General features: G+C 39.2%; 1 protein-coding gene across 1 annotated transcript in view; it reads right to left on the bottom strand.

The window, feature by feature from the left end:
* The window catches only part of ANO4 (anoctamin 4), a 257,266-nt gene that overhangs the window by 145,520 nt on the left and 86,388 nt on the right, over positions 1-25,358 (bottom strand). The window contains exons 3-4 of the mRNA XM_045002152.1: positions 18,911-19,021; positions 2,920-3,056 (exon numbers count right to left, since the gene is read on the bottom strand). Of these exons, the coding sequence (XP_044858087.1) occupies positions 2,920-3,056; positions 18,911-19,021 (248 nt within the window). The remainder of the gene's footprint in view (positions 1-2,919; positions 3,057-18,910; positions 19,022-25,358) is intronic.

Below are 25,358 nucleotides of genomic sequence, written 5' to 3'. Positions count from 1 at the left end.
ATTTGTATCTATATTGCATATAGTACTGATAAATGACATCAGCAATACACTAGGGAAAGATTCTGCAGAGCATTAAATATGAAAATAATTCAGGAAAACAAATTGCCTAAACTTTCCCTATAAAACTGCCACTTTGGGAGGAGAGGAGAAAAAAAAGCAAGGGGATATTTAAGTAAACGAAAGGTAGAGCAAAGTCTTTAAAAACAATGGGGCTGACTGTGGTCCCTTCTCCACGCCCTATATGCAACCCTTGGGAGACTGCTGTAAGTTAAAGTAGTACCCGGAATATAGAGGGCACACAAGCGGCTCAAAGGCAAGCCACCTTTATCCCCCCTCCCCCTGGGCTGTGGGTTCTGTGCTGCGTGTCCAGGAGGTGCGGCACAGGATCTGCCCCAGTGATCTTATGTATATTATGGAGGTGTCCGTAGTGACTCCATAGTATAAATTCCAATTTATGTTTAAAGCCAGACTGAAGTTCCCTCTGTTTCCCATTTTAATGACTGAATTTAGTCTCTAACTCTGACGTAACTCCTCAGAATACAATTGGCTTTTCTTTAAATGTTTCTTAAGCAAACAGTCAGTATTTTGCCCCATTTTCCCTGATATATCTTTGGATTCTTCTGGTTACATAACCTCAGGTACACAAACTCCAAATTGTATGTGCACACACACATACATGCACACTCTGATAACATCTTTGACTTAGGCCTTTTTCTGAAATCTTAAAATTAAACTGAGAGTTATTGCTTTGGTATTTGGGTGGAGCAAAAGCCAGTGCAGCAGCCATCTGCTTAGCAACACAGGTTGCCAGGAATGCATCATTCCAGTGCACCAGTCACTGCACTGGTTCTGCAATTAATATAGAGTTCAGTTCAAAGTCTCTGTTCTGATATTAAAAACCACTCTCTGAGACTGGCCCTAACTACCTGAAATATATCCCCTCTCCTCCTGCTACTATGACTGCCCATGACAGCAGCATTCCTGTGGAAGTGTGAAACTGTCCCATCCAATTCAGGCCATTTTTGCTTTAAAAAAAAAGACTAACACTTCTTGCTGGTGTTTCTTGCTGTCTTGTCAGCTTCACTTACAACCTACATATTTATATAGCTTTAACTCATTTTGCTGAGAATGTATTAGTACTGCATGTTCGCAGAATCCACCGTTGGATTCCATAAACATATAGAGACAAACACACAGAGAGTCTATAAAGTATGTGTATCAAAGATATGCTCAAAATCTATGGCCCTCTAGTGTCAGAATACACTTCATGGCAATAATCACAGTGGAAAGACGAATAGGACTTTAATAGAAATATAAGTAGGAAGACAAGGGAATTTTAAAGCTGCTTACCTGCATTTCCTTTTAAAGAGCAGTCAATTCACCATGAGAAACGCTGAAGCACCTTTTACTTAGAAGCAGATTTGCTTTATCATATTTCCCAGATCTTTTGATCCTTCGTTTTTATTACAAGGGACATTTGTATGAAAATAGGATCTTTGGGTAAAAAGAGCTCATCTGCTCTTGTTGCTTATTCCCACCTGAAATCATAATCCTCTGTATGTGACTTCATGTTTGGTAGCTGGAGAAATACTTATAATGCCACTAAGGATTATGACTATATGAAAGAAGAATAAGCAGGAATATGTGAACTCAAGTACAGTTATGCTCTGAAGAGGGACTGTGTTTTGCATGTCTATGGTTTTCCATCACTTCTTTTTAGGTTGTAAATTCTTCGGAGCAGGAGCTGCATCTTCCTATGTGTCTGTACAGAGCCTACCACATTTTTGGCGGTAGTGTAGTATAAATAATAATGACATAGGAAAAAACCTATGTTAAAAGAATGTTATTTAGGCTGCAAAATCAAGCACTCAAAGATTAGGAAGTGCCAGATCTATAGTTGTCTCTGTAACTGTAGTGAAACCATTTGCATGCCCATTTTGTACATTGAATGAGGCTGAGATACTGTGGAAAAAACAGTATGTGATCATGTAATTAAAAATATAATGCATATGCCCAAGGTGGGGAGGTCAAGGGGTAAATTAAGGTTGAATGGGCAACCACTGGGAGTTGTAGGTGCTCAGATCATTTAAAAGTCAGGCCACCTTTTTTTTTTTTTTTTGGTGCCTAAATATGTATTTAGGGGCCTAAACTTTGTGCTCCCACTTTGAAAAATTTTGGCCTTACTTACTCCTATTCCACTGAAAATCCGACTAATCCTCCCCTACTGGACACACCATTGGTGGTATGAGCTAAAAACCGCACCTGAGACAGATCCCTGGGGACAGAATTTCTCAGCCCAGTAGACTGTGGCCTAATGCACAAACTGCGTGATCCTCAGTGCTCTTTCTAGTGGACTGCAGCCGAGGAAGCAAGAAGTCACTAAGAGGAAGTTAATGCTGCAAGGCATGCGTGGGAAGGAAGGGAGTTGGATGCTGCAAAGCCACATTTCCCAACTCTGTACATACAACTTGCCACCATTTTGCATGATCAGATTTGCTCTTCTATGTACTACCCAGTAGATGGTGACATATGTCCCATGTCTAGTAGCCAGTGCTATCTATCACAAATGCATGAGATCATTCCAGTCCCTGAGGATTAATGCAGGGACACATTGATAGGCCAGATGAACCAATAACACACTGGTGCAATCACTGCTGGAATACTGTGTCCAATTCTAGTGTTAACCATTCGAGAAGGATGTTGATAAATCGGAGAGGGTTCATAGAAGGACCCCAAAAATGATTAAGAGGTTCTGAACCCAAAATATTTTATATTTCCATGTTATAATTTTAGAGCAGAGATCATCTTTAAGAGCCCCCACACACGATCACAGGATTGGATAAGAGTGGGCCTGCAGTGAATAAGCCTTTCAAACAAATTACATTTATTCCCTGTATGGCTTAGTCAATGGGCTCTTACCTCTCCAACTGTTTCCAATCTGCTGGCATCATCTGAAGTACTGGTCAAATTACCATGGTGAAGAAGAGAGTCATCATCTTTGGAAGGGCTGTTTACTCCTTCTAACTCATCAAAATAAATGTTCACGTCCTTAGCTACTACAAGCAAAAACAAAACCAAAAATAGAGTTTCAAACTAAAGCTGAAAACAGACACTGAAAATAATACATTATAATAACCAAATATTGTACTTTTGCTTGTTATGAGATAAGCACCTTTTGGTTTAAAATTTTAAGGGGTTGTGGTTGTCAACAGTTGTATGATAGCATAATGATATCTTCATTAGCAGGCAACAAAGCTTTAGGAAAGTTATTTTTTTATTTGCATCATAAAAGTATTATCTAGCGCAATAAAAGATATGCTAGCTAATTTCCTGGTTTCTCTTCAGATAATTGGTTTAAAGGCTTGCCTCTGGGATTACAGTGACTTCTGAAAATGTATTATAATAAAAAGGCAACATTTTTAAATATTCTCTGAAGTGTCCTGTTACATGTTGCATAAAGATTCTCATAGGTATCACAGCCAGAGGGTTCAGAATGACCACAGTGCAGTCTGTTCCATCTTGTATTTAGCTGTGACACTGAGTACATTTCCCAGACCTGAAGAAGAGCTCTGTGTAAGCTCAAAAGCTTGTCTCTGTCACCAATAGAAGTTGGTCCAATAAAAGATATTACCTCACCCACCTGTCTCATGGTATATTGGTCTGTCTGATGCCACTGAGAGGGTTGTGAGAGAAGCAATGGTTTAAATCCACATAATATATCGAGTCTGAAGAGAGGTTAGGAAACCATTCTATTTGCATTACTGTATTGTTTCATCAGGATTGAAAATGCCTGCACCACACCTGAAGTGGGGGGACGTTGTCCAGGCTTGCCAGAGGAAGGCAGTAGTGCTTTATGGGAGGAAAGGGGAAGGAGGTGAGAAACTGCTGCAAAAAGGTGGGTGGTGATCAGCTTTCCTGCACTGGGAATGTGAGGGCAGAAGTCTTTAAAAGGTGTAACCCCAGGCATTGGAAGCCCTTTCTCCATGCAGCAGGAAAGGCAGCACCCACTCTCCCTCCCCTCAAGGTGCTAATGTCTGGTTGGGTTAGGACCTGCTGTGGGCATTGCGCTACTCGCTCCTTCGTAGGGTGGCTGCGAAGGAATTTTTCCCTCACCACCATATTGACTTCGGTGGAGTGTTGTTTTTTTTTGCCTTCTCCACAGCAGATGTCAGGGAGGACCTATTTATGGTGAGGAGAAAAGTGGTTAGGCTATGTCGCAACTTGTTTTGTAAGTGTGGGGTGGATGTCCAGTGCAAGTACCCCATAGGGAAAGCATCCAATGACCAGATAAATGGCCTGGTAATGGACTTGAAAAGGAAGTGCTGATTAATGGAACAGGGTGGGGTGTTGGGGTGCCTATGATTGGTATGGCAAGGAGCCAACTGTCCCTTTATAGCCTATCTAAACCTTCCTATGAGGGGTGGATGGATGGTAAGGTCCAAACCATGGGTTGGTTGGGGGACCTGGATGGAAAATGAAAGGGGCTGTTGGAAACCTTGGGTCATTATTTGAATGAACATGGATTTGCCTGCGCTGTATACTTTTATCCGCCGGGTAGTCTCAGACATCTAATAATGAAGTTGCGGCCTGATTAAAATTCGTATCAAGTGTCTCCTGTCCTTCTTCTGGACTAGCCAGCCAACCTCCCACCAGGTACCCCACAGTAAATGATATATCACCTACACACACTTCTCATGATTGTTTACAGTAAAACAAGGTCACAGAGGACTATCTATAGATGTACTAATAAAGGTGAAATGTCCTATACTACTGAAACTCTGAGGTTGTGCTGGGTGCTCACTGGCTGAGTGGCTGTGCAAGACTACTGTGCACCAGTGTGTCATGAAAGGGGAAAGCCAGATGGGCTGGTGTGGTGGGCACAGCTGGGGAGGAGAGGGGTAAGAAAGGAGAGGAAACAGGGGATCCATGTTTATGCTGATCTAACAGCCAATGGCTTTATGTAGATAAGGAGATTTCACAGAAAACCTATCAAAAGGTTAAAGATTTATGCTTTTTTTTTTTGCAAGTATAAAACAAGGGCAGGTAGGTTTAAATGATAAATGCTGCATTTCAGACTGTAACAGCTTTGAATATAAAGCCACTTTTAAAAAAATTCCAAAAAACCAAACAAACCCAAAACCCACCACAAACTTTTCTTCACATCACAATGAATCCACTATGGAAACTAGAATAATATACCAAGAGAAACTGCCTCATTTTGAATTGAAAAATCATAGCTTTTAAGGTCTTCAACTGCTCTTTCCATCTTGATGACATAATAATGAAACTTTGCTATTAGGAAATTATCATGGCATTCTATGTCAGACTGGTAGCTACTGCATCTGGTGTACCACGCTTATGGTTTAACAAATTAGGTAAAATATTGCATTATTCAGCTATACTTTTTGTGACCACACATAGGAAGTATACAATGCTTAACCCACACTGAACACTTTGTCCTGTAATCATTTGGTTTTACATAGTACCCTCCACCCTCATAGATCCCAAATTGCTTTAGCAAGGATATTAGGTCTAATAGTCTTATCGAGCTATCTTACTTACCCTACCTATATATCCTTTTATCACCACTATTTCTGAATACCTTCTAAGGTTAAAACAATTTTTTTACAATCATACATATTATTAGCTTCTCTTCTTTCTCACCTCATGATAGCTTTTTTTTATTATTAGTTCATTTATTTTATTTATCCTACTTTTGTGAAAAGTGCTGGGGCACCTTTAGTGACAAAGGTCAAGGATGTAGCTTTCCATTTCATCCAGAAGAGGGTGTCTTCCACCAACATAGTGCCCCAAAGCAACCTACTGAGGCACTAGTTCAATGCTGACTCAGCAGAAAAAGTTGCCCACTTCCTCTCCACCAGTCTATATATTCAACAACATAAAGGATGTTTTTTTCCTCCTGTCTGTAATACTCATAGTGGTGGAGTTTTTGAAGCAGGGTAAGTGTACTGCGGCAAGATAATACATGCTATTCATATTCATGATCACTATTTCTTCCATTTCAAGCAGGCTGCCTGAAAAAATTCTGCCTCATTCAGTAATAATTTGGATGTTGATCACAATCTGTCTTTGCACATGTTAACATGAGGAGGATCTATCACAGTACTTAAAAATAAGAACTTTTGGAGCAAACAATCATTTTGAATTGCTAGTAGCTCCACTGTACTGGAATCTTGAAGGAGAGCCCTTAAAGACAGACCATGCTAGCCTGTACTTTATCAACGCCTCGGTATACTATCTCAAAGGAATATGAGACTGAGATAGTGAGACTTTTTATGTGTTATCCAAAATAAGTCTATCTTTCAGCAAGGGGAGATGAAAGAAGACATGCATGACTGATTTTGAAGGAGAGATTGTTGGAGCGTAGCACACTAGAGAATTTACTCATGAGCTAACTGTTCATCCTTCCATGAAGATTACCCTTGTAACACTGATGAGGTCATTGGGACACTGAATAATCTGCTTCTTAAGTGCCAGTAATGTACAGAGTTGCAACTTGGATGGTTTCCAAACTGGTACACAGTTGGGTGGTTTAGATAGTTAGCTCCTTTTTTTAAAGACTGGTTTAAAACGGACTGGATGACTCAGAGGATTTGTAATGAAACACAATCTTATTTTGGGGCCACTTTGAAATCCAACCTATCTCAGGAGTGACTAAAAGTCATAATCAGTGGGCAGTAGCTCAGTGGCCTATGTGATATTAGTTTGCAAGGTCTTTCAAAACAGTCTTCTCTGTCACAAAAAGCCATAATAATTGGTATTCTGGCTGGCAACCTAAGCAAAAGAGCTAAAGACAGAATAATTACAGATACTGGAGTACCTTGTCATCTCTAGAGGTGTCCATGTCGCTCTTCAGGTTAGGGTATAAACATGCTGATTGAGAGAACATAGAGATCCTTACGTTGCTATTGCTGTGGTGTTTCTATTCTATGGATAAACTGAGTTTCAGTCTCCAATGCTGAATATGTGGCTCTCACATTTCTTAGAACATTTTTTTCATAAGGCTTGTTGAATATCAAAAATGGAATTTCTCAAAAGAATGTTTAATCAAAAAGTTGTTTGTTTCCTCTCCCTGCTCCTCAATTTTAATAATGTTTGTGGTATTTTAAAGCCTTCTCTTGTACATATCGCTCTGCTGCTAGTAGTAACTAGTTCATCCATTCCACTGAACCGAATCTGCATCCTTCCTGCACCGTCAAACATTCCTTAGGGCACAAACAAGGTCCCACCATTCCTATTTTTCCTGGGCCTCTCTCTGCATGTCCTCTGTATTGTGAAGGCACAAGTTTTTCATCTCTAAGTACCAAGGAATTCTTTCAGCCAGCCATTTTTACATATTCCTCCAGCTGCCCCATGGCATATCTGGCATGGCAGACACCCTAGTTTCATTCTTAACACATGTCCCATATGTTTCCGTCTTCTTTTCTGGACCAGTACCTCAAATAACTGCTTGTTGACAGACTAAGCACATGGTCAGTCACACAATGTATCCCATCCTAGCCTCAAGTGCCAAACCCCATCCCACACAGAGAAACAGTAAACCTTCTGTGACATGCAAGTCAACTGAGCCAATCCTGGGTACACCCAATGTGATGCTTTGGGGTTCAACCCAGACCACTAAGGGGTTGTGTTACCACCTGTCCTGTAACTCTGGATGCTTTAAATGCTATCCTGCTGTGGCTCACAGCCCTGACACCAACAGCCAGCCTACAAGCATTCAGGTCACATCATGGCTTACACTGCCCGGTTTGTTTTTGGAGCTTCACCTCAGATCCCCCTCTCCAGTTCCAAATTTCCACAAAACTCTCTGCCCTGCAGTGTCCAGCCCTCTCCTGGAACACTCACAGAGGTTAAGTTTGCTGTTCCTTTAAAGAAACAGTAAACAGAAGCTCCGTAATTTAACTGGGGTTGACAAACATTGCATTTTAATCAAAGCACTGAATTGGTTTATAGTAAAAGTAAAACTAGTTTATTACATGAAAAGTCAGAGGTATTAAGTAATTAAGTAATTAAGTAAGATATTAAGTAATATCGAGTATAAGGAATTAAGGTAGAAAGGGTTACAAGCAAACAAGTAAAAATACGCGTCTAAGACTAAAACCTGATTTAACAAACTAGACTCTCTTGTTCAAAGATGTGTTTCTCACCGAGTCTGTTTCCAGCATGGCTGACCAGACTCTCTGAACCTTTCACAGATCTCTAAGTACTCTGTTCCTTTGTCTTTTCAGGTGAAGGATGCCAAAATGTCTTTTTCCTCATATCTTCCCAAAGTTCATTTACCCTGCTTCAAGAGACAGGAAGGCTTTCTGGGGGTGCAGTTTCCACTCCCTATGGAGATTTAGTGGTCATCTTTTCCCTCTTACTCTCCTGACAGCTTTGTTAATCTTGCATGTAAATATACCTTCATTTTCTCTGCCTGATGACCAATCTGGTCAGACAACCAAATACATTCCTTTGTCTAGGGCAGACTGGGCTTATGCATTGCTTGCCAAGCGCATTTTAAGAACATAATTCTAGCACATCTTTAACTATTTGCATGCACACTACACAATTATTTTTGGGACCAGCATGTTACCAGTTTGTATATGATACCTTACATGACACCTTTTAGATACAGATTATGGCAGTATGTTAGGTGTAGTGAGTGTGTCAGGCCTGACAAGAATTGATTACCGTAGTGAACCACCAGTGGGCCTCTGTGTCACATCTATTCAATCCCAGATCACCACATAGCAACATGTGAGAAAGCTCAGTGAGCAAGTAAGTTAGAGTGCACCAATCACAAGTGGAAACATGATTTTTTGTGTGTGAAATTTCAGGAAATTTTTTTAAACGTATACAAAAATATTTCTAATAAACTGTCAAAAAAGTAGGAAATTTCAAATAAATCCATATTTTCTTCAGAACATCTTTTTTGACAAATGTATTTTTTTTTGGTTCAAAAAATGTTGACTAACTCTAATCTACACAAAAGTGGGCATCGGCATTTCGCTGTTTTACATGATGCAAACAGCCTTATGCCACATATAAATCTCAGAATAGAGCACTAAATCATCCCAACAGAATGATATATAATAAGTTGTATCAGACATAGGATGTTGATTTTTCATTTTTCAAGATGGTTTGGTGCTGTTATCCCACAAAACATGGCTTTTTTAGGCAGTGAAGTACTATAGTTATACAAAGTATATAGGTAGGAGAAGAAATCAAGAGCCCAATCTTTATTGGTTTACATCAGCTTAATTGTACAAATTCTTCTCACCCTCTACATTCCATTTTGGGTCTCCGCACTCCTCATGTACTAAGGTACCCAATCATCACTAATCTAGTCAGAATCTACCGAGAGTCACGAAAGAACAAGGACATAAATACTAATATTCCAAATTTGCTGGAACTAAATTCTGAGAAGCTTAAGGATTTCTGAGTGAAATTAAAAGATGTAACTAATTGGAATCCAATCCACTCACTCTTTTAGTGGAATGGGATTAATAAAATATTGCAATGGCTCCCAGGATCACACTCCCAGGCTCCCAGAAATAGATCTGTTCCCATGATTCCTATGGAGGATGATGATCCAATATTTACCAACATCTCTAAACAGATAATCTGCGTGTAACTAGCAACATACATCACCCTGTATAGCATGATCCAAATTTTCAAAAGTAGTGTCTAATTTTGGGTGCCTCAAGTTTGAGATGTCTAATTTTAGACTCTAAGGGCCCACTTTACAGAAGTCATAAGCACTCATGCAGCTATGATAGGAGTTGGGGGTGCTCAGCACCACAGAAAATTAGGCTTTAGGAGTGAAATCCTGGCCCCAGTGAAGTCAATGGCAAAGCTCCCACTGATTTAAATAGAGCCAAGATTTCTTTCTAAGTATCTGAGGCTGGACACCCAAAAATGGAGGCACCTAAAATTAGAGGCTACTTTTGAAAATGGGTATCCCTCTACATGTTTTGCTACTGGCAAGATGGAGCATGGCCCTGCCATAACTGGATTTTGTTTCTTCTAATTAATAGGCCTTATATTACTAGTTATCACAGAATGAAGTTGAGTACTTTCCACCTTAGGATAATAGAGAGATTCTAGATATCAAAATTCAAATGATTGCTCTTTGGAAGCTACTAGATAACCTAAATAAGTTGATTTCACCTCTGAAATATTAATTCCTTTAACAATTCTTCATGGTGATGCTTACAAAATCTTGCATGTTTCTAAGTCTACATGGTTGTTTCTCTCCTCTTATGCCAGTATGGAAAAATCCTACATGCCGGCACATAACAAAAAGCACTTGACAGAAAGCTCCTGGGTGTAAAGGTCTAATTTGTGCCAATTTATCCTAAAAACCCACTGCCAATCAAAAGTGTTCAAATATTTGCAGCAAAATCTCTTTCTAGGTCCTGCCATACTAGTAGGACATTGTTTGCACAATTGCAAAACTTTTTTGTAGCACCTATTTGGTCTTTTTGAACAATAATATCTATTATTATTATACTGCAATATTACATCATGGGGATTTTAAAAAATAGCTTCACAGCATACAGGATCTTTAAGCATAAAAAGGGGAAAGCTACTATCTATAATTTACCACGAGTCATCCATAAATCTTGACCACGCACCAACTCTTCAGGTCTGGGAAGTCAGGAGTTTTGTTAAATCCTCCACAGAACCCCCTCATTTTAGGTGCTCAAATTCATTCTAACTCCTTTGACATTCCTTAACATTCTTGCAGTGCTGAGGAGTGCTGTCTTCTGGAGCTCATTGATTGTGATGTTAAATCCACACTTGCCACAGAGGCTTCAAAGCAGACATTTGGCAACCTCATTGTGTCTCTTCATAAATTCTCTCCCAGCTATGCTGCTGCCGGTGCTCAATACATTCTCCACCATCTCTCCTTTTTTGGAACACAGACTATAGTTTGGGGAGCAGTTTTGTCGGTCAATTCTGTTTCAATGGTAATTAAGCCTTAAGGACTGTTCTTGTGCACTCATAATGAAGCCCTCTGTCTCTTTTGAAGTGTCTTTCTAAAGCCATAAGTAAATCTTCAATCACTGATGCGTTCCATCTCTTTATACCACTGTCTGATGTCCATGCATTGATTTCTGCATAAATCTTTCAAGTGTTTCTTTGGTGGTTTGCTTTCTCCTTTCCTTTATGGGAGCCATTGCTTGTTATTGCGACCGGATGATGTTTTACCCTGGCTGACTCCTCATATTTTCATGTGTTATTCGTCATTGGCAATTATTTTTAATTATTATTTATTTGAATTACCAAAGCACCTAGGAGCCCTAGTCATGGCCAAGGGCCCCATTGTGAAATGGAAAGATTCATGCTCCTAGCAAGTGTGTTGGATACAATTTTACAATCTGCTTTCTCTAAGGAGATCAGTCTACAATGTCCACAATCTGGACCAGTTTTTTCATGATTCATTTTCAATTAAATCATCAGAAATTAAATAAGTCTCTCTTAGAAATCTACCTGGATGGATAGAAAATATTTCCAACATAGAGAGGAAAAATTAGTAAATCAAAATGATTTAAAAAATCCTTGGGAATCTATACCACAAGGTGCTTCTCCAGCCTCCATACTTTCATCAGATATGAAATAGTCTGAACAGCAACAGGTTTTTCTAGACTTTTCCCTTTGCAGCAGTGATAAAAGAAAGGTAAATATTTGGAAGCAAATCATCAGGGTCACTAGCTTAGAGGTCTCAAATCAGAGGTATACAATTGTTCAATATGTTTTTAAGAACTGATTGCTTTCCTGTGAACACCAAGTTCCCCCTTTCAATTTAATAACTAGGAAACTACAATTGAAGCCTTTGCTACTTTTAATCTTTTTTCTAAAAGTTCTCCATTAACCATTGCACATCTTCAATAGTACAGTATGGGGAATTTTTTTTGAAAGAAGATTAAAAGAATACTATATTATAGTACAATGTTTTGCAAACTGTGTTCCGCGGAACACTGGTGTTCCGCACGATGTGAATAGGTGTTCCGTGAAAGAATCATAATTAAAAAAAGGGTCTTTAATTTTTTTTTAAATTTTAAATTTGGCATATTTGAAGCATAGTTTACAACTCTTTTTGAATGACTATAATTTAACATAAAACTCTTTTTCCGGTTATTGATAGATCTCGTATTGAATATCAAGGCGTAAAGAGAACGTGGCACGCAAGCATGTTGACGTCTACCCCTTTCGGGCCTGTGTCAGTTAGTGACGTTGTACCCCTTCCGCTCGAGGCTGCGTGAACTGCAGTGGTATGCACACACCATTCTCTGTATGTCAAGCTGAATATAACATTCACTCAACACGTTCAAACCTGTGGATCTTTACCGTGTGTGCAATAAGCACAATTAACTAGCTTCGCTCGAAACAATATAAATATTTGTGACAAACAAAATTTGACAAAAATCATTATTTCTAAATATTGTTACTAAACCTAATCACCATGGATTTGTGGCTAAAAGAAGGAACTTTGAAACGAAAAGCAAGTTCTTTTGGTACTCCAGCTGCAAAATATTGTGACACTTCAAAGTGAGGATGAACAATCAGTCTTTTGTTGCCGAAAAATCTGTTAGTACTAGTGAGTTATCCAAGGTGAAAGAATTTCCACTGAAGTATATAAAAAAAACAAGAAGCAGGTGTTAAAAGACCGCAACGAAAGTATGATGAAAGTTATTTGTCTTTCGGTTTTACGTGTGTTGGAAATAAAGATGTTCCTGATGCGCAGTGCGTCGTGTGCAACAAAATACTAGCAAACAGTTCATTGGCTCCTGCTAAACTTCACAGGCATTTGGAAACCAAGCATGCTGAATACAAAGACAAAGATATAAGTTTTTTCAAGAGGAAGCGTGACTCACTTGGAAATTGTAAACGTTCAATGATTAAAATTGCTTAAACAGACAACAAAAGTGCAACAAAGGCATTTTACTGAGTAAGTTACCATATAGTGCTTGCCAGAGAAGTTCACACTATTGGAGAAACGCTTATCAAGCCTTACATGAAATATATTGTAACGTGCATGTTGAGCAAGCAGTCTGGTAAAAAAATTGATGCTAGTTGTCAAATAATACTGTTGCACGCCGTATTAAAGATCTTGCCGATGGCACAGAAAGAGAGCTAGTTTGCCAACTGAAAATTTGCCATGAGTATTCATTGCAGCTAGATGAGTCCACTGACGTTTCAGGACTTGCTGTGCTACTAGTATTTGTCCGATAGAGATTTAATAATATTATTGAAGAGGATCTGCTCTTATGTGAATCTCTGCAAAGCAACACAACTGGAGAAGAAATATTCAACTGCATCAACAATTTTATCAGAAAGCATGAAATTAGTTGGGGAAAATGTATTGATGTATGAACTGACGGTGCTTGGGCAATGATCAGGAAGAGAAGGGAGCTGTCACGCGAATCATAAGTATGGCACCAGAAAGCACTAAGAGCCATTGTGTTCTACACAGACAAGCACTTACAGTTAAAAAAAATACCAGCATATCTGAAAATTGTGCTTGATGAAGCAGTCAAATTATCAATTTTGTCAAATCTCGACCACTTCAATCCAGGTTATTTAAAATTTTGTGTGAGGAAATGGGTAGTCAGCACAAAGCGCTTCTTTTACATATGGAAGTGAGGTGGCTATCCAGAAGAAAAGTGCTTGTGAGGCTTTTGGAGCTTCGTAATGAACTACTGGTATCCTTCACTTCAGATAATTCAGGACAAAAATTTAATGACTGTCTGACAAATTCCTCATGGCTAAAGAGACTTGCATATCTTGCAGATATTTTTGCAAAATTAAATGAAATTAATCTGTCATTGCAATGTAAGAATGTGACCATTTTTACTACAATGGATAAAATTTCATCGTTAAAAAAGAAACTGGAATTCTGGGCATCTTCTGTAGAACAGAATAACTTTGACTGCTTCCCTACAGTACATGAATTTCTGACTGAAATAAATTCTACAGTCCTTGAAGAAGTTTCCAGCACCATTTTACAGCACTTACGTTACTTACAGTCCTTTTTATTAGAATATTTTCCTACAACTACTGATGATAATGCTTGGATTCAAAATCCATTTGTAATTACCACCAAACCAGTCGGCTTTACTGCGCACGATAATGAAAGCCTAATTGAGTTAATTTCTGACTCTGATTTGAAACAAAAGTTTAAAGATCTTCTGCTGAATAATTTTTGGAGCCACCCTAATGTGGCTAAACGTGCAGTTCGAGTGCTCCTTCCTTTTGCTACAACTTATTTGTGTGAGACGGGATTTTCGTATTATACTGCAACAAAAACCAAATATAGGAATAGACTTGATGCTGCGCCTGACATGAAGATTCAACTTTCCAGCATTATTCCTAATATTAAGCGAATTTGTGATAGAAAAACACAAACACCAATCCCATTAAATCCAAATTTGTATTTCTGTTTATAAAAATAGATTTTCCTAGTAAAAATCTAATTTGTTTGGTGTTTGTGTATATATAAAAACATCCGACGAAGTGGGTCTTCACCCACGAAAGCTCATGCTGCAAAACGTCTCTTACTCTATAAGGTGCCACAGGATTCTTTGCTGCTTTTATATAAAAACAGGTTTTTTAAAGCAGAACACTGTTTTTAATTTTGACTTTTGCACTTGATTTTTGTACTATTTTATACGTGCTTTCCAGTTAGAAATTGTTAGTTCAAGTTATTTTAAATTGTATTTTTGCTTTGTTTTATAAAATAAAATGTGAGCATAAATAATGCAATTTTTAATTTGAAAACCAAACAATTACAAAATAATATGATAACTGTTCCGTAATGGGCTAAAAAGTGTTCCATGGCTAAAAACATTTGGGAAACGCATGAAGAGGGTATGTGCACAAACTCTCATCCCATCATGGCTTGAACTCTAGGGAAATGGAATCTAAATCCCTGTCAAGAAGAAATTCTTACCACTGTTCTGCTTGGAATTTGAGGAGGGCAGTATTTCTAAGCATAAGCAAGGGATCCCCAAGCCGTTTAGCTTGGATTAGCCCTAAAGGACATATAGAGCTTGTACATTACAGCAGTTTCTATTATTTTTTTGAACCAAAGACTAACTCATTTGTGTGTGTGTGTATGTTTACCTGCTTTAACCTTGTAAATAACTTGCACTTCTGTTTCCTAGTTATTCAATCTTTAGATTGTTTATTATAGAGATTGGCTACAAGCATTGTCTTTGGTGAGAGATCTAAGGTACAAATGGACCTGGGTTAAGTGACTGGTCCTTTGGGACTGGGAGTAACCTGAATACTGTTGTAATTTTTTTTAAGGGATCATCTATCACAAAGATGGGCTTGCCTGTGTGGCAAAAAAGATCAGAGTGCCCAAGGGGACTGTCTGTGACTCCATATTAAGGCTATTATAGTGCTTGAGTTCACACTTGATACTTGGTGGGTGAAGTCTAATTATAGAACACACAACCAATGTGGGGTTTGTGCCCTTCTTCTTAACAGTCTGCCCTGAGGTTGGCACTTACGGGTCGTGAGCCACTCCAGACAACATGACTGACCAATTTTGCAAGGTGTGGTTTTAGCATTTCCAGGTTCATTATAGGTAGTTATCTCTGGATTGTGTCTGACTGGCAAAGGGCAATTTCAGAGAGATTCTGATTATATTGTGGACAAGAGCATATCAAAAGTAATTAGGCTTAAGACAGAATAAACTGAAATCTTTCCTATTAAAAATAGAGAATATATTTTGAGCTGGAGTTCATAAGTGCAGAATTCTGACTGGAAACAGAAATGGCTTGTAAGTCTTTAATATCTTTTGTACAGTAATTTTTTGTCTTACTTTGCACTCTAACAGAGACTAGCAGCACAAGATTAGCAGGATGGAAAATAAAGACAGAGCAGCTTTACACTAAAGTCTTTGTACTAAAAAAAGAAATAAAAATTGAAAAATGCCATTCAACAATCAAACTTGGCAATCTAGCAAATAGTGATGTCCCAGCTAACAAAAGTTAGACAGAATGAAAGAAAATGCCCAGGAAACTTATGTGAACGAACAGAAATGTGGTTGCTATAAACAGTGACAGCCATTCTAATGGTACTTCTGTTGCACAGCCTACTTAAAATAAAAGTAGCAAACAAAGACCAATCAGGCCAACCAACCTAGCAAGAATGTATAACTGTGCTATACCCAGGGCCGGCTTTCCAATTAGGCACTCTAGGCACAGGCCTAGGGGCGCCGGCGTTGTAGGGGTGCCTAAAAGTGGGTTAAAAGTTAAAAAGCGAATACATACGCAGTTAGAAGTGGTTAATGTAAGCTTATTTTACAAATTATAAACAATCTAATGATACAGGAGAACCTCAGAGTTATGGACACCTCAGGAATGGAGGTTATCTGTAACTCTGAAATGTCTGTAACTTCAAATAAGACCTTATGGACTTCATCCACTGGGGGAGGGGGCTCCAGGCGGGGGTGGGGTCAGGGCTTCTGACCCTCGGAAGCACCAGGGCTCAGAGCTTCAGCCCCATGGCTCTGTTCCCGGCTTTTGACCTGGGGCGGGGGGAGCACCAGGGCCCCCCACGGCTCCACTCCAGGTTTCAACAGGGGTAGGGCTCGCTGGGGCTCTGGGCTTTAGCTACAGTGGGAGTGCTGGAGCTGAAACCAGCGCTGAGCCCCAGCGCCTCCCATAGGGCTGAAGCTGGTGCTCCTGAGGGTCAGAAATTTGGATTCTTCTAACTATTGTAAGAGAACTTTTAAAAGGTATGGATTGCAAGGATATCATTAGTGTGTTCACGGAGCAGAAATCAAGGAAGAAACATGATAATACTTAGTCCTGCCATGAGTGCAGGGGACTGGACTAGATGACCTTTCGAGGTCCCTTCCAGTCCTATGATTCTATGATTTTATGTGCATGTGAAGTAAAGTAGCACCTACCTGCTACCTATGTGATTGTTTTAATTACATGTGTTTTTTGTTATTGAACTGAATAAATATTTAATTTTTCTAAATATTTATTTTTATTTTTACGGAAAACACATAGGTCAGCTGTAGGCAGGAGCGGGCTGGGGGGAACGCGGAAGATACTGTGCCTAGGGGCGCATGAAATGTAAATCCAGCCCTGACTATATCCTAATTATTTGCTATTCACACCTGACTGCAGGTAGCAAGAAAATCCTCAGATGTGTAGCCTGCCTTTGCAAATTGGACTGCACTGCAAGCAGGTGGCCACACCAGGAATTGTAGGTCTGGAAAATGAACTACTCTCACTCTGAAATGAAATGTGATCTCTCCAAAAGAGAATTAAGACACAGCAGTCAGGTGCATGGAACATGCATTGCCAGTGGTGGCTGCATCTGCTCTATGAATAAATAAAGGACCACAATCTCCAGGGCTGTCAATCTGGTCCCTTTCTGCATGAGCACTTAAATTCCTATTTATAACAAAATTAACACTTAGATCTTATGCTCATGTTCATTCTTCTTTAAGTTAGTCTTCTTAGTTAGTCGTCACTAGCTTATGCCTAATTCATCAGTTCCAATAGTTCTTTAAACTATTGGAACTGATGAATTAGGCATAAGCTAGTGACGACTAACTACTGAATGCAGGTTAGATGCATTCATTAGTTAGAAATATTTTGTTACTAATGCCCCCTACCAAACTAGCATCTAGTTTCTGTAGGAAGTGGGGATCTTCTACAGCAGTTTTAAATATGTGTTAATAAGTTTTCTGGATAACCTGCACACACTATTCAATGACACTTTGGATTGCCCAGTATAAGCGCATAACCTAATAAAAGAGTCTTACAGTGTGACACATTACCTAGGGAACATGGGGAAAGGCAGCCTCAAAATAAATGATGCTGTGAAAGGGACTCTAGTCCCAAGATCTAATTTGTTTTAAGACTTTTTTTTGCTACATCTAATATTAATATAAAGCTTTTGTGACTTTTAACATACTTATTTGACAAAATAGGAGTAGTGGAGGAAAGTGGTTAAGCATTTCCCAGAAATGTTTGCAACACAAACACTGCAGCTGTGTGTTATTTAGTTATTCATATTCATAACTGAAGAGAGCCTTCAATCCAGGCACTTGTACAGAAAATTAAGATACTGTACATACAATCAATCAAAAGACAGACATGCCTCCACATTCTAACCCTTCCCACAGAAGTCAGCCTGCAAATTAATCACAGCCTTCATCGAGTCACTGCATTCTTCTACCCACTCCTCCCCAAACACACATACAAAAAGAAATTCTGTTTATAGTGTGTCTTGATAATCAACATATGGGGCTGCGATGGACAAAGAGGATAGGAAGCAAGTTCTATAGTCAAGGATCCTAATGGAAAATGCTCCCTCAGTTTAGAAAGCACAGAGAGTTCAGTACAAATCTACACCATAGAAAGGGTAAGCAGGAAGATATCGATTTTAATCAAACAATTAGCCCTCTTGCTGCAATTATGCTGCACTCTGGTCTCCCCGAGAATTAATGACGCAGTCACTTGAATGGAAGATCAGATGCATGATACCTAGCATTTCTGACCAAACTAAAGAGGAACACAGTTTTTTTAATACATACTTGTACATCTTGTGGCATTTGAAGATTTAAGGAGCTGTTTTTCTCAGCAGAAAATCCGAGAAGACAACTAGTTTAAAATAAAACCTTGAATAAGGGCGATAAGGGAGGTAATAAAGCAGCAGAGACACTAGGCCATGAATCTTGATTCTTGGCCACAATAGTTTTCACTACTGTTGAAATTCAATTATCTACTCAACTCTCTCCTAAGTTTCCAATGTATTCACATTATCATTCAATTCTCCAATTTAACCATTCCTTCAAGTATTACATTATTTTGATTCATCTCAGTCAGCTCTTGTACAATATAATTAATTTTAGATCCAAGTAGTAACTTACTTTCTTGTATTGCATTAAGAATTTCTGAAAAGTCCACATCTCTCCTCTGGACGTCTGGCTTTATCGAAATTTGCGTTTCCAGCTGGTTACTTTGCAAGTCCTCTGTTCCTTCTGAAGAAATCGAAGAGATTGATGGAGTTTGTGACAGAGCAGCAGAAAATCCAGCAAGCGGCTTTGAGGAAAGGCAACTGTCGCAATAACTAAAGCTAGCTAAACTTTTATTTTTTCCACCGAAGCCAATTTTCCTATACACCAGGCAGGTACTGTTAGATAACCCAGAATCTACTGGTTGTTCCTCTACAGAGTTAAGACAACACAGAGCATCAACAAAATCTTCTCATGTCAACCACCCACTGACACCACTGCTGAATTCCTTGTTCATGCAGACATCTGTCACCATCCTGTGCAGTGGGTTCCCCTCACCACAGCAACCACAAGACCAACTCCACTATGTTAAAACAAAGGGGAGAGGCATATGGACATCTCCATGCCACTACAATAGCTAAAATAAAACAAGCAAATAAAAAAACCACCACCAAGCCAAATTAAAGTCTCAAGACAGCAAACAGCCTATGACAGACATCAGTAAAGAAAGAGCCAGGAGAGCACATCACTCAGATAACACCACAAGACCGCCTACTTGTCAAGGTGATGCAATCCATCCCCTGAAGTGCTGCAGTACTGCCGTGCAGTCTGAAGAGGTTTGCATGATTCACACCTTGACGTTTTGTGGCTGCCATGGTGTGAATTCTAGTGCATGTCACACTTCTGCAACACTTTATAGACTGGCCCAGGCAAGCAGTCAAATTTTCAAATCTAGTTGCACATGTAAACAGACAATTTATCCATTTTGCAAGCCAAAATGCCCTTTTGCATGTGCAAATTAGACAATTGAAAAAATGACTCTTCCATGTACAGTAACACAGCTGTGTTCCAAGAGGAAGGCAAAATTATTTTGGAGGTTTGATGATGCACTGTGCATATAGGCTTTGGTCTGCAGACTATTTTAGCTCAGGTAAAGATTTGAGACATGGCTATTGGACATATAACATGTTTTCAAGGAGGAGCAACAAAGAGTTACAGCACTTGTGATAAGTAAGAGTGACTCCTTGAGTAAGAACAACACATACCATCGAATTACAATGATCAGCAAAATATCACTTATCATAGGATTTAGGAATACATAGTTTGCCATACTGCATCAGACCATTAAATCCAATACTCTGCTTCCATCAGTGCCAATTAGTCATGCTTCAGATTATGATGATTTCCTTCCCCTCATACTTTGTCATGCATCAAGTCAGTTGCATACTGGTTCTGAAAATGGTGGAGAAATTCCTTCTTGACCTGTGCAGTAGTCTTTTTTTCCCCATGAAGCATGAGATTCGATTACCACATCATTATTTAAGTTTGCGTAGCACTAAATATGATTCCTGATGACCAAGTTATCCAGCCCGATTTTAAAGAGTGCCATACTCTGTTACCTCATTCTTTGGAAATATGAGCATCAAAGTGAATTAACTTGGTCTTTTATTCAATTGGAAAAAGATTATACTTTTAAACTGCCTCCATATATGCTCCAGTTTATTTCTTTGTTCCAGAGAGAAGACTCCACTATTAACATCTGAGGCAGTTTCCCTTGTAGATTCTGTAAAGTAATCTGTCATTGCGGTAGCAGGAGACAACATTTACTGACAAGAACAAAATGTTTCTAAAGTGGGACAGCTGATATTTCAAATAATAGCAACCTCGGGAAATCTGCAGGTAGCCTACGGGGCTAGGGACTAAGCTCTGCCCCAGAACGGAGAGTGGATGACCTACAGGCCAGGGAAAGGTATTGCAGTCCCTGAGAGAGCTTTGTAGACAATTGGGTTGGGGAGTATAGAAATAAGGATTGACTTAAGTGGTTTGTTTGTCACTGATTTATTTCAGATGTGTAACAGGTAAAAAAAACCCTCAAGTTTGACAAATTTTAAAAATATATTCCTTGTTAATATCCTCAAAACCAGTAGCCTAGCCTCACCCCTTAGCTAGAATTAACCGACAAATCTAAAATACTCCATCTTCCTCAGACACCTACCCTCCTCACGTCACAATTGTCACTTCCAAAACACCAAGAAAATAGATGAGCTCTGCAGCACACCCAACAAGGGCAGAAAGAAATAAGTTCTGAGGCCCAGGGGCCCTTGCAGAGAACACCCAGTCAGCAGAGTTCTAGCTGGAGTACTTCTGCTGATCACAACTATGGCAGCATAACATGGGGGGGAGAGAGGCACTCTGTTGAACAGGCCATCCCCAAGCCATTTAAGGGCACTGTAGGTCTAAACCACCTTAATCTTGCTCAAAAATCAATACACAACTGATGTGTCATACTTCCCAGTGAGACCGTCCTTCTAACAAATGGCCCACTGCATTCTGCACTAGCTTTGGTTTCTTAATGGATGCAGACAGTTCATTCCACATTAACAACATAAGATTTAAATGAAATACCACAATTTCCTCCCAGCAGTAGGGACACAAATCAGCCTCCCAGTGGGGACAGCTCGGCCACAACAAATCCTCTAATCAGGACTATGCAAATTCTTTACTAAAGGCAAAGAAAATCTTACATGATTTTTGCTCTAGTTATCTTCCCTCTGTGTCAGTTGTTGCAGGTCATCTGTAAACCAAGGTGATCTTTGAGGATGAAGCCAGCAAAGAGATTGCCTAAGCACCACTCTATCAATGGTTGAGATCAAAGGCTCACACAATAATAGACTGGTATAGAGGACCAATATTCTCCCTCAGTTCTGTTAAAGTGCAAGGGCAGACCATCAAAACAGCTCCCTTGCCTCTCCAGAAAAGGTGTTCCCCAAGCAGAACATGCAAAAGCAATGGTCAGTTCCTAACGTGAGCAAAATTTCCAGTTGCCCAGCCTCTGATTCCAACACAAGTACTACATTCAAGACTGAACTAATGACCATTTGGCATAATATCATGTTCAGGAAGAAAATCATGAATAGACACAGAAGACTCATCATCCAAGTTTGTTAATGTCACTAAGCATTATCAGCTTCAGTACCAGCATCACCACCTTGGTGTTCAACTTCCTGAGCTCAGGAAGGGACTTTCAGCACATCAGGGAAATCAATACACTCAAAGTATCCCCATTTTAATTCTATGTCAGGATTTGCCTACTAGATGGAATCCTGAGCAAAATTCTGGCCCCACTAAAATCAACAGGAATTTTGCCATTTCTTTCAATGGGACCAGGATATCATGCCTTGTATTTGATCCCTTTTTGGTACGGGAGTCTCCCTGAAGTTCAGTCAGTATGCAAACAGCCCAGCCACCTCACCTCCTCACTCATCTTCCTTCAGTTCACACTGCCCTAATACCTGGCTAGACTACATGAAAACCGGAACAACAGTATCGTCCAGCTGGGTTTCTGTAATACACACCAAATTGGAGGCCTCATCCTTTGTCAGTCATCCATGATTTAATATATTTTTAACCACAATCTTGCATTCACCAGCATGAACTGAAGAATAAGATTGTATTCATTTCACATTCGCAACTTAAGCCAACACCCTAGCCTTCCAAGGGCTAACTACAGGTGAAATTAATGGAAAGCCTTCCTTCTGCCACATTCTTCATGCTGCAGAAAAAAAGCAAAAAAAAAAAAAAAAGCTGAATCTTGGCAGTGGGGAGAGATCACTGAATATACTTTTTTGAGAGGAGGAATGGCTAAGTTACTGACCAAATTAAATGTGTGTTTATTCTTCTCTTCCCAGGAGCATAAAAAAACTGAAAGTGGACACTGGAGGCTTACATTGTTTGGGAGCTAATAATGAAATTGGTTTGACAGAACTCCACACACCACATCTCCCACCTGGTTTGGGGATTCTAAGGTAAACAGATATGTATGGAGGGACACAATGTTCTTTTCTGGCACAAAGAGGCAGATCTCTTTAGTTGGCCATGTGTACTGCTTCCAGTCTGCTACAACGGCAGTGGTTGAGTATCTTTTCCCTGCCTCCAGATATCCTTAGAGAGAAGCGGCTCCCAGGCTGGCAGATATCATTGGCAGGCTATTGATGCTGGTCTCCAGTATCCCAAACTAGCTGCAGATTTTCCCAGGTCATTCCCTATTTGAAGCATCACCAGCCTAACTTTAGCATCTCTACCTTGTTTCAGCAGTTAACTGCTACCTCCTTACTGCCACAGTGGCTGATCCTCCTACAGGAAACTATAAGGGATACTTCCTGGGTTGTTAGTAGGGAAATGGTCTTCTCTTTGCAACAATAAAATAAATACAAAAAAGTAGAAGTGGAGCAAATATGAAGTTAGTTTTATCTTTTAAAACCTTAAAATTTAAGATTTGTTTTTAGTTCAATTTGACACTAGTTCAATTTAAGTGAGGTAAATGAGCACAAACTTGACATTTACACTTAAAATGCGGCCATAGCATTTCTCACCATTGTGACTGACTATGTCTCAAAAAGTACTACAGTATTTCCATTTATTTGTTCTGAATATATTTGTCTAGCCTGAATTAATAATCAGATTAAAAACATTTTTCAGTTTAATATGTAGGTTTGGCTCTAAATTAAAATGTTATTTTACAGCCATCTTGATCAATCTTTAAAGTATTCATAAAATAAACTGAACACATACAGATCGATATGTTAAAATAAAGTGTCATTTAGGCCCAACTCCAGCAAAAGCACCTAAACAGGTGCCTACTGGTAAGCATGAGTACTCTCTTAAATTAAGCATCTGCTTCAGTGCTTTGCTGGATCGGGGCCATATTGTACAGAGCAGCTAAGCTATTATCACAAGTAACATTTAAGAGATTTGCCACAAAATTCAAAAGCCCAGCTTAATGCACAGTATCAGTTTTGGGCCAAATTTTCAAAAGTTTGTGCATTTTTGCATGTACACAAACTCTGATGTTCACATCTCTAGATTTGTGTGTGGATGTAGGCATAGTATGGTTTGCAGGCGAGCATCTGAGCTCAGGCACGCAGAAAAATGTGTGCACACTTTTCACAAACTGGCCTAGAAATAGAGAGAACATTATTTATAAACAGGACCATGAAGTGAGTGTTGACATTTCTGAAATCTCAGTGTTTTGGAATGCATGCAGGAGAACTGAACTGATCTTTGTAATTCACTGGATCAGCCAGGTTTTCAAGAACAATATATCTTAATTTTGCCACTTGGTGTCTGATCATTGTTTTGAACAGGAAGATTAGCTATCCTGCTTTCTCTAACTATAATCTTTTTTTCCCCAAATTGCAGTGAAATAGTCCAAATGAAGAAAATGTTTCCTCTGTACCAGTAGAAGAGGCTTCTGCAGAGAAAAGGTTTATTGCTTTACAGAATTCTGCCATAGAGGTAGCTGCCCAGTGACTTTCATCAGTTCAGTAGTTTGACTTTATCACTTTGGCATTGAAAATGTAATTTTGTAATGGTTGAACTCCAAACCTGATATGGATTATGATTAGCGAATGATTGGTATGCTACATGGTAGATGATCCTCTCTGAGGCATCAGTCTCTTTAGTAGGACAACATATAGCAAGAGTAATGGAAACCCCAACGTGAGTAATTATATTTTGCCTAATAAAATGCCCACTTGTAGTTTCAGTTAGAGAAATTATTCTCTACATCCCCTCCTAAAATGGCCCAAACCTGTTGTACAGTTTTACTGACACAGACTAGTTACTATGCTCCACCAGAGGTGACCACATTTTAGGAGTGGGTGAATAATCCCTGTGGATCCAAAACTTACTGCGAGTTCCTATTATATACAGCGGTGGAAATCATTTTAATACTGTAAAGGTGCTATGTAAAATCCAGATATTTTAGCAAGAATGGTACACATATGAAATCATTAACTTTATTTACCTACATTTTGCCATTATATTTTTTTGAAAGGAATTAATCCTAAACAGACCCTCCCAATGTCTGAATTGGTGGATAGGCATTAATGATTCACATCGTAAGAACTTGGATGGAGACCATATTGACCCACCTATCGTGTCAAAAACAGAAGCAATAGAGTATAATGACTTTGATTTTGTTTGCATGATAATGCCAGACAGTGTAACGTTTTGCTGAGCTGACAGTAGTGACTGTGAATGACAGCTAATCAGGTGTCCTTACAAAGGGGCTTTAGTGTGCTGGGGGAGAAGCAGAGTGTGAGAGAATGCTGCTGCAGGCATAGGTTATTTAAAACACAGCTGCTTCTGCAGCTGCTTTGAAAGGGGAGATATACACAGATGTTTGTTAAAATTGTAGTGTAACAAATAGTTTAACGTGCTCCATCATGTAAAAGCCTTTGACAACATAGCTAGTAGCGTATCATTCAAGTAAGTAAAAAGGGAGTAAAGAATGAACCATTGAAAGTAGAGTTACAGGAAAAAGCATATAGAGGTACATTATATGTGTGGACGGTAACCCTTA

This window comes from Mauremys mutica, chromosome 1 (assembly GCF_020497125.1).
Source record: "Mauremys mutica isolate MM-2020 ecotype Southern chromosome 1, ASM2049712v1, whole genome shotgun sequence".
Lineage (NCBI taxonomy): Eukaryota > Metazoa > Chordata > Testudines > Geoemydidae > Mauremys > Mauremys mutica.
This window is presented reverse-complemented; position numbering and strand designations above follow the sequence as displayed.